Genomic DNA, 10,664 nt, shown 5'->3' on the forward strand with positions numbered 1-10,664 from the left:
CAGGTGTGCGCTACCACGCCCGGTTAATTTTTTGATTTTATTGTAGAGATGAGGTCTCGCCTGCCCAGGCGGGTCTCGAAGCCTGTATATTTTTATCGAAGTAGGGATCAACGGGAGGCCCGAACTTTACCCATATAATGACCACTTATCTAGCTGATCCTGAATTGTACCCCACATCCTTAAAATATAATAATAATAATAATAATAAAAGCCTGCCACGGTTTCAAGAAAGATTCATTAGCCTTGCTGTTTTGTAGGTAATGGGTTTGAAGCTGGCCATAAGAGAAGCAGTTCTGAGAACCACCCCAGAGGCTGACAAGGGGGGGGGCAAGGAAGTCAAGGGTACAGGACTTGGGCCCCTAACCCAGCCTCAATCACAACTCTTTTTCTGCTTCAAAAATACTTAGACTTCAAATTTAGACAGCATTTGAACAGCTTCTCAACAGTAACAATGAAAAAACTCAAAAAGCTACTGTACTTATGTAAATGCTACTATATATTTATAAATCCTTTTTTCTTTTTTTTTTTTTTTTTTGCCAGGTCTCACTCTGTTGCCCAGGCTGGAGTACAGTGGCATAATCACGGCTCACCGCAGCCTCAAACTCCTGGGCTCAAGTGATCCTCTCCCCTCAGCCTCTCGAATAGCTGGAACTACGAGTCACCATGCCTGGCTAGAAATCTTTAATAAGTTTTTTGAGTTACACATGAAAACATGAAATGTTCAAATTAGGGTTTTAGAATTCCAGTTTTTTTTTTTTTTTTTCATAGGAGTCTTACTGTCACCCAGCTGGAGTGCAGTGGCATGCTCATGGCCACCATAGCTTCGACCTGCTGGGCTCAGGCGATCCTTCTGCCTCAGCTTTCCCAGTAGCTGGAACCACAAGTGGTGCCACCACACCGACTCATTTTTTGATTTATTGTAGACACGAGGTCTCGCTGTGTTGCTCAGACTGGTCTCAAACTCCTGAGCTCAGGCAATTCTCTTGCCTCTGCCTCCCAAAGTGTTGAGACGACAGGCATAAGCCACCATGCCCGGCTCAGAATCTCAGTTTCACTTGGTACCTTTGAACATAAAATGTAGCTAGATGTAAACACAGCTATTTCAAATAGGGTGGGCAGGTGACATTTCAGCAGGGAGCTGAATGCGGTGAAGAAGTGGGCCACACAGACTTCTGGGGAAAGAGTTTAAGGCAGATGTCACAGAAGCCCAAGGAACTCTGAGGAACCCAGGATAGCTGCCACAGAATGGAGGAGGAGGAGGAGCTGGAGATGAGATGTGAGGTCGTAGGGGTGCGACCTCAGGAAGGGCCTGAGGCACAAAATATAACTTAGAATGTTTGCTTGTGCCCAAGTGAGGAAAGCAGCCTGGAAGACTCAGGCCCAAGTCACCTTAGATATAAGCTTCGTTTGGCCTTTGTTACGAGCAGGTTTTTTTTTTTCTTTTTTTTTGAGTCAGAGTCTCACTCTGTCACCCAGACTGAAGTGCAGTGGCACGCTCCTAGCCACTGCAGCCTCAACCTGCTAGGTTCAGGCAATCCACCTCAGCCTTTCAAGTAGCTGGAACCACAGGCACATGCCACCATGCCCGGCTAATTTTTCTTGATTTATTGTAGAGATGAGGTCTTGCCAAGTTACCCAGGCTGGTCTTGAATCCCTGGGTTCAGGCAATCTTCTCACCTCAGCCAGGTTTTTTAAAGGCCAAAAAGGGGCAGGAAGTGGGCTGTCACACTATTTTGTCAGGTATTTTCATTGGTTTACAGAAATAACATTGATTAGTGATTGGCTACATGTTGTCAAGCATGTGGGTTAGAGTCTGGTGTGGCATGATTAGGTCAATTTATAGCTACTTGTGGTAACAGTAAACAGTTTCAAGAGATGAATACACAGCTCTAAGGAGGGAGTAGGACATGACTACTATCTCATTTTAATGCCTCTCTGGGGATGATAATTTATTATTTTTTTATTTTTGAGTCAGAGCCTCATTCTGTCACCCAGGTTGGAGTGCAGTGGCACACTCATGGCCACTGTAGCCTCGACCTGCTGGGCTCATGTGATCCTTGTGTCTCAGACTTCCAGGTAGCAGGGACTACAGGCGTGCAACACCATGCTCAGCTTACTTTATGATTTATTGTAGATACAAGGTCTGACCATGTTGCTCAGCTTGGTCTCAAACCCCTGAGCTCAGGAAATCCTCTCACCTCTGCCTCCCAAAGTGCTGGGATTATAGGCATGAGCCACTATAATGGGTCTTATCATTTAAAAGGACTCATATTCCTCAGTTAAAAGTTCTTTTTTCAGGGGTGTGGTTTTCCCATTTGGGAATTGTTCTATCATGTAAAAGAAACACCCAGCTGGGCATTGTGGCTCATACCTGTGATCCCAGGACTTTGGGAGGGCAAGGCGGGAGGATTGAGTCCAGGAGTTTGAGACCAGCTTGGACAACCTCATCTCTACCAAAAAAAAAAAAAAATTATGTGGGCATGGTGGCATGAACTTGTAGTCCCAGCTACTTGGGAGGCTGAAACAGAAGTATCACCTGAGCCTAGGAGGTCAGGGCTGCGGTGGGCTTTGATTGTGTCACTGCACTACAGTGGGGATGACAGAGTGAGACTCTCTCTCTCAAAATAAATAAATAAATAAAAACCCAGGAATCTTCTTTTCAGAGACTTACCTGCCTCTTTGCAGGTTGTTTGGTCCCAGAGTTGATCCTCACTTCAGTATGTTTACGTAACAGATTCATGTCTGTCTGGTAGTCTGCCATGCATGGCTAGCCAAGTTTCCCAAGGCAAGTGTATCTCACTTCCATTTTCAGTCTGGAAAACTTGGCTAAGCAATGAGCAGGCTCATTTAGCATGTTTGTTCAATTTTTGTTTGTTTTTGGTTTTGTTTTTGTTTCTGAGTCAGAGTGTCACCCAGGCTGGAGTGCAGCGGCATACTCATGGCAACTGCAAACTTGACCTGCTGGGTTCAGGTGATCCTTCTGCCTCAGCCTTCCAAATAGCTGGAACTACATGCACAGGCCTCCATGCCCAGCTAATTGTTAAAAAATTTATTGTAGAGACAAGGTCTCGCTAAGTTGCCCAAGTTGGTCTCAAACCCCTGGGCTCAGTTGATCCTCTTGCCTCAGCCTCCCAAAGTGCCAGGATCACAGGCGTGAGCCACTGTGCCCGGTCTGGTCCCATCAATTTTGAGAAAAGAAAGATAGTTCAGAGCAGTCTGAGCTCTGTGAGATATACAGGTCCAGGAGACACAAGTATGGCACTTAGTATGGCCCAAATAAACTTTCCCCTTGTCGTCCATTAGCCTCAGCTGCTTCCTTTTAGGATAATTTCTAAGAACATTAGTATAAATGTTACCAGACTGCCCCAAAAGCCATTTCTCACTCATTTCTTGTTTTTGCTGTAGTTAATGCCTAATCATGTGCTTGTTTGGGAATCCTGAAGCAGCCACCCTTGCACCTCTGAGCTTCCCAATCCCTTCTTCCTGGGGAAAACTTTTAACAAGTTTTCCTTTACTCTCTTTATCTATAGTCACAGCTGCTTAAGGAAGCCAGAGTGCAAGCCAGAATGTCACAAATGGCCAACTGACCCCCTGTCAGATATCTGAGGAGGCCCGGACCCACGGTGAGACCAGGACAGACCAGAGCAGGCGCCCCTCCCCCCACCCCGGTACCTTTAGCTCATTAGCATATTATTATAATGCTAAAAATCCCTCCTCTATAGGAAAATCACTGCCATCTTGTGTACACGTGACATATGGAGCCGCATGTTGGTGAACTGTGCCTGCGTGTCTGGAATTCCACCCTCGTGACTGCCTATCTTCCCTACTGTATGCAACTCCTTTTTTATTTTTTGAGTTGGAGTCTCACTCTGTCGCCCAGACTGGAGTGCAGTGGCCGCTCCCGGCCACCGCAGCCTTGACCTGCTGGGCTCTGGCGATCCTTCCGCCTCAGCCTTCCGAATAGCCGAAATTACAGGCATGCGCTACCACGCCCAGCTGATTTTTTTGATTTATTGTAGAGATGAGGTCTCGCTGCCCAGGCAGGTCTCGAACCCGTGGGCTCAGGCAATCCACTCACCTCAGCCTCCCAAAGGCGCGGGATTACAGGCTGAGCCACCGAGCCCGGCTTTTTTTTCCTTTTTTTTGAGTCGGCGTCTCACTCTGTCACCCAGGATACAGTGCAGTGGCATGCTCACAACCACTACAGCCCTGACCTGCTGGGTTCAGGTGATCCTTCCTCCTCAGCCTTCCAAGTAGCTGGAACCACAGGTGCACACCACCACACTGGGCTAACTTTTTGATTTATTGCAGAGACAAGGTCTCACCATGTCGCCCAAGCTGGTCTCGAACTCATGAGCTCAGACAGTCCTCTTGCCTCTGCCTCTCAAAGTGCTGGGATTACAGGCATGAGCCACCGTACCCGGCCACTGTTTTTCAACAATGTTTTAGTATTGGGACTAAACCTTTAAAATAATTTCCTATTATTATTTTTTACTTTTTCTTAAAAATAGAGATGGGGGTCTCACTATATTGCCCAGACTGGTTTTGAACGCCTGGGCTCAAGTGATCCTTTCATGTCAGCTGCCCAAAGTGCTGGGATGACAGGCATGAACCACTGTACCTGGCAGGCTTCCTATTATTAATATGACCAAGCCAAACTTAAAATAGTTATTGCTAACTTTCCTCAAACTCAACGTTGTAAGTGGAACAAAACCTGACAACAAGTTGGGTGTGGTGGTTCATTCCTATCATCCCAGCACTTTGGGAGGTGGAGGCGAAAGGACTGTCTGAGCCGACAAGTTTGAGACCAGCCTGGGCAACATGGTGAGGCCTTGTCTCTAAAATAAATCAAAAAGTAACTGGGTGTGGTGGCACATGCATGTAATGTAGTTTCAATTACTTGGAAGCCTGGGGTGGAAGGATTGCCTGAGCCCAGGAGGTCGAGGCTGTGGTCACTGTGAGCAGCGTGCCATTGCATGCCAGCCTGGGTGACAGAGTGAGACTCTGACTAAAAAAAAACCAAACAAACCCAACAACAACTTTGGACTAACAATGATTTTACATTAGTTATGCTTTTAAAGTCTGTGAGGCAATTTGTTACCTGTGAATTTACAGTTTTAATACCATGATGCTGTAACTGAGCACCCCAACCTTAAAATGTATTTTAAAGTTTCTCTCTCTTAACCTTACCCCTTGAAACATATACATAGGGCAGGTGCAGTGGCTCACGCCTATAATCCCAGCACTTTGGGAGGCTGAGGTAAGAGGCTTGCCTGAGCACACGGATTTGAGACTTCATCTCTACAATTAAAAAAAAAAAAAAAAAAAGTTAGCCAGGTGTGGTGGCACATGCCTATAGTTCCAGCTACTTGGAAGGCTGAGACGGAAAGATCACCTGAGCCAAGCAGGTTGAGGCTATGGTGGCCATGAGCGTGCCACTGGACTCCAGCTTGGGCAACAGAGTGAGGCTCCAACTCAAAAAACAAAACAAAACATTATATATATATATATATATATATTTGTGTGCATGTGTGTGTGAGATATCCCTGTCACCCAGACTGGACTGCAGTGACCTCCTGGGCTCAGGTTAGCCTTTTCACAAGTAGCTGAGACTACAGGAGCACGCCACCACAACTGGCTCATTTTTTAATTTATTGTAGAGATGAGATCTCACCAAACTGACCAGGCTGGTATCAAACTTCTAGGCTCAGGCAATCCTCCTGCTTCCTCCTCTCAAAGTGCTGGAATTACATGAGTGAGCCACTGCGCCCAGCAGGCTGGCCTTTTTAAAGACCCAAATTTACTTTACATTAGCATAAGTTCTGGTCAAGTTCTGTCAGGTCCACACTAACTATGACCTCAATGGCCCAAATGGTTTTATAGTAAGTTCCCTACATATGAACCAGTTCCATTCCAAGAATACTTTCCGAAGTCCCATTTGTTTGTAAATCCAATAAAGCTAGCCTAGGTACTCAACTAACACAACTGGCTGTACAGTACTGTAGTGTAATAGGTTTATAATATTTTTAACAAATAATACATTTAAAAAAATTTTTAATTTTATAGTACAGTACCTTGCATGCATGTGACAATATACACCAGGCACAAGAACTAACTTATGTGATTGGACATGCAAATGCACGTTTGCATCTTTGAAAGTTCACAACTTGGGCCAGGTGTGGTGGCTCATGCCTATAATCCCAGCACTTTGGGAGGCTGAGGTGAGAAGATTGCCTGAGTTCATAGATTCCAGACCAGCCTGGGCAACTTGGCAAGACCTCATCTCTACAATAAATCGAAAAATTAGCCGGGCATGGTGGTGCCTGCCTGTAGTTCCAGCTACTTGGAAGGCTGAGATGGAAGAGCCACCTGAGCCCAGCAGGTCAAGGCTACGGTGGCCATGAGCACTCCAGTCTGGGTGAGAGAGTGAGACTCCAACTCAAAAAAAAGAACGAAAGTTCACAACTTGAAGGTTTATATGTATGGAACTTACTGTATTTCTCATAAACCTTTTTATCCAGGGCAGACTGTACTTTCTTCATGCCACTAGATTGTGCGAAATAGGAAATAAGACATCCAAGCAGGAAGGGATAATGTGATGAACATGCTGTTACAAGTATTACAAGTGTATGAGCAAGGACACCTTAGGGCAGGATCTCAGAGAAATCCACACAAACATACTTAGTGAAGCTTCACATGTTCTTACTAAACTTTAATCCCAAAACCACATCTAATCTTGAGGCAATGTGGGGCTGGCAATATGGAGCTGGAACCAAGAGGAACTGATTTTATTTTTACTTTTTTGAGTTGGAGTCTCACTCCATCACCCAGGCTGGAGTGCAGTGGCACGCTCCTGGCCACCCAGCATCAACCTGCTGGGCTCCAGCAATCCTTCTGCCTCAGCCTTCCAAGTAGCTGGAACTATAGGTGCATGCTGCAATGCCCGGCTAATTTTTTGATTTATTGTAGAGACGAGGTCTCACCAAGTTGCCCGGGCTGGTCTCGAACTCACGGGCTCAGGCAATCCACTTGCCTCGGTCTCCCAAAGTGCTGGGATTACAGGCTGAGCCGCCAAGCCAGACCGAGGAACTGATTATAAATCCCAGTTTATGTGGTAACCTGGGCAAGGTGGTAATACCACCTTCTTCTCAGGTTCCCAATAGGATTTTTTTTTTGAGTTGGAGTTTCACTCTGTCACCCAGGTTAGAGTGAAGTGGCACGCTCACGGCCACCACAGCCTCAACCTGTTGGGCTCAGGTGTTTCTCCTGCCTTAGCCTACCAAGTAGCCAGAACTATAGGCACACACCATCATACCCGGCTAATTTTTTGATTTATTGTAGAGATGAGGTCTCGCCAAGCTGCCCAGGCTGGTCTTGAACTCATGGACTCAGGCAATCCACTCACCTCAGCCTCCCAAAGGCACGGGATTACAGGCTGAGCCACTGAACCCGGCATTCATGATTTTTTATAGTATATGTGTTCCTTACATGTACAGTAAAAAGCAAAAAAAAATTATTTATTTATTTTTGGTAAAGACTGCTTTATTGGTGGCAGTTAGTACAAGTCAATAAACACTGATCCCCAAAGAACAGCTACTTGTCAGGTTACTGGTCCATAGAGAGCTGAACGAAACTGATCCAAGGCACTCCTGAGATGACTAAAGTCAGTCCTGCTTCTTGGGAAACGAAGTCATAGCCAGCTGATGGATGGCATCATCCATTGTTCCCCCAACTGTAAGAATCATGGTGGCTCTATACAGGAGGGCATCAGCCCCCCCCACCCTTTAGATGCACCGGAATCCCATTATCCTCCGGAAACAGCTTTTGTTCCTCTGGAACTTTACTTTCAAAATGGCTGCGTGCTTAGGGCCCTCTGGGCAACCTGACGAAGAGCCAGCAGACACCGCAGCATCCTGACTCAGTTACTGCTCGAAAATTTAAATTAAATTGTATATTCAAGTAAATCAGTAACGTCCAAGATTGCTCGCTTGATTTTTTGTTTTTGTTTTTTTCAGTCGGAGTCTCACTCTGCTGCCCAGGCTAGGGTGCAGTGGCATGCCTCGACCTGCTGGATTCAGGCAGTCCTTCTGCCTCAGTCTTCCAAGTAGCTGGAAGTATGACTGAATTACTTAGTACTTTAACAAACTAAATCTGAATTAATGTGGTGGCTCATGCCTGTAATCCCAGCAATTTGGGAGGCAGAGATGAGAGGATTGCCTGAGCCCAGGGGTCCAGACCCGCTTGGGCAACTTGGCACAACCTCATCTTTATAGTAACTCAAAAAAGGTGTGGTGGCACACGCCTGTAATTCTAGCTACTTGGAAGGTTGAGGTGTAAGGATCACCTGAGCCCAGCAGGTCGAGGCTGCGGTGGCTGTGAGTGTGCCACTGAACTCCAGCCTGGGCAACTGAGTGAGACTCCAACTCAAAATATAAAAAAATAAATAAAGGCATGAGCCACCTGGCTCCCAGGATCACTTTTAAGACATGGATAATATGTAGCAAGATTGATGGCCTGCAGGTGTTACTCAACCATTGCCATGAATGGCCTTATGTCTTGTTTAGAGTTTTATATTTATTGCCACAAAGAATCTGTTTTGTCAGTCTTATGATCTCTATTTTAACATTAATGCTGGTCAGTTGTACCTACACTCTGAAAGGGAGGGTACGATGTAATGAGGCATGTCCAGCCTCCCTTCCCATTATGGCTGGGAATTTAGTTTTTAAGGTTTTTCAGGAGTCCCCTTGGCCAACAGCAGCAGTTCCCAGCTGCAGGGACCAGTTTTGTGGAAGACAATTTTCCCACAGATGGGGGGCTTGGGGGTAGGGTAGGATCATTAGATTAGATTCTCATAAGGAGTGTATAGCCTAGATCCCTCCTAAGCACAGTTCACAATAGGGTTCTCACTCCTATGAGAATCTAATGCCGCTGCTGATCTGATAGCAGACAGAGTTTCACTTGCCCGCGGCTGCTTACTTCCTGCTGTGTGGCCCAGTTCCTAACAGGCCATGGGCTGGTACCAGTCAGCGGCCAGGTGCTTGGGGACCCCAGCCAAGAGGTTGTCAAATCAAGTTTAGCCTAAAATTGCTTCTTTACATAATTTTATAGTTTTTCCATATATAGTGAACTGTAACCTAATTGGGTTACAGTTTAACACACAGTATAAACACATAGTAATCTACTATTGTACCAATCGCCAAATTTTGGCCAAAGATGGCCGACTGTTCAAACCAGGTTTAAATAAGGCAGACGCTGAACTGTGATCCATCTGGCTGTTTCTGTCCTTCACTGCCATTTTCTGTAGATCATTTTCCTTTTTCTGTCCTAAATCTTCCACCACATGGCTGCCTCTCTGAACCTTTTCTGGTTCAGGGGCTGCCTGATTCACAAATCATTCTTTGCTCAATCCAACTCTGTTAAATTTAATGTTTCTCAGATTTTTCTTTTATCAAGGGGGTCCCTTCAGTTGGTGGAAGAGGGAAGGGTTAGGATTTTATTCTTAGTTTACAAGACCCTCATATGAGAGGTGGACTCCCTGTACCCAGAGGAACATTCTTATCTCTGAAGAGTTGGGTCACAGAGAAAAATCTGAACAGGCAGGCCTTGCTAAGTTACCCCAACTTGCTACCATAAAATCATAACCCCTTTTTCTGGTTTGCTTTTTTTTTTGATTTGGAGTCTCACTCTGTCGCCCAGACTGGAGTGCAGTGGCCGCTCCCAGGCACCGCAGCCTCGACCTGCTGGGCTCCGGCGAGCCTTCCGCCTCAGCCTTCCGAGTAGCCGGAATTACAGGCATGCGCTACCACGCCCGGCTGATTTTTTGATTTACTGTAGAGATGAGGTCTCGTTGCCCAGGTGGGTCTCGAACCCGTGGGCTTGGGCAATCCACTCACCGCAGCCTCCCAAAGGCGCGGGATTACAGGCTGAGCCACCAAACCCGGCCATAACCCCTTTTTCAATCATACTTCTCCACAATTATCCACTTCTTCATCAAATTTAGCATTAAAAATATACACATTTCCTTGTTTCTTTGGGTCTTCATTTCTGAAGGCTCCCATGTCATGTAAAACTTATGTTAAATCAGGCCAGGGGTGGTAGCTCATGCCTATAATCCCAGCATTTTGGGAGGCTGAGGTGAGAGGATTGTCTGAGCCCACGCGATCGAGACCAGTCTGGGTAACTTGGCAAGATCTCACCTCTACAATAAATCAAAAAATTAGCCAGGCATGGTGGTGTGTCCCTGTAGATCCAACTACTTGGAAGGCTGAGACGGAAGGATCGCCTGAGCCCAGCAAGCCGAGGTTACAGTGGCCGTGAGCATGCCATTGCCCTCCAGTCTGGGTGAAACTCCAACTCAAAAAAAAAAAAGTTAAATCAATGTGTATGCTTTTCTTTTGTTAATCTGTCTTCTGTTATAGGTGCTTCAGCCATGAACCAGGCGATGGGTGAGGAAGAGATCTTTTCTCCTCTACAGAATCAAACTGATTTTCCAGATTCTAATCTGAAAATCTATCCTTGCAAAAAAGAAAAAGAAGCGGTTAAACATAAATTCCGAATAATTGAGTCAGTATTGTAATTTGAAAAACTTATTGAATCAGTATTGTAATTGAAAAATAATACTTTTTTTTTTTTTTTTGAGTTGGAGTCTCACCCTGTCACCCGGA

At 45.7% G+C, this 10,664-nt stretch overlaps 1 protein-coding gene across 1 annotated transcript in view; it reads right to left on the reverse strand.

Moving 5' to 3' along the window:
- RBP7 (retinol binding protein 7) overlaps nt 1-2,761 on the reverse strand; it is an 8,120-nt gene extending 5,359 nt beyond the window's left edge. The window contains 2 exon segments of the mRNA XM_008068629.1: nt 2,495-2,541; nt 2,672-2,761. Coding sequence (XP_008066820.1) covers nt 2,495-2,541; nt 2,672-2,761 — 137 coding nt within the window.
- Between the last annotated feature and the right edge of the window lie 7,903 nt (nt 2,762-10,664).

Source organism: Carlito syrichta, unplaced genomic scaffold (assembly GCF_000164805.1).
Source record: "Carlito syrichta isolate Samal-C Ts95f unplaced genomic scaffold, Tarsius_syrichta-2.0.1 Scaffold311363, whole genome shotgun sequence".
Taxonomy (NCBI): Eukaryota; Metazoa; Chordata; class Mammalia; order Primates; family Tarsiidae; genus Carlito; species Carlito syrichta.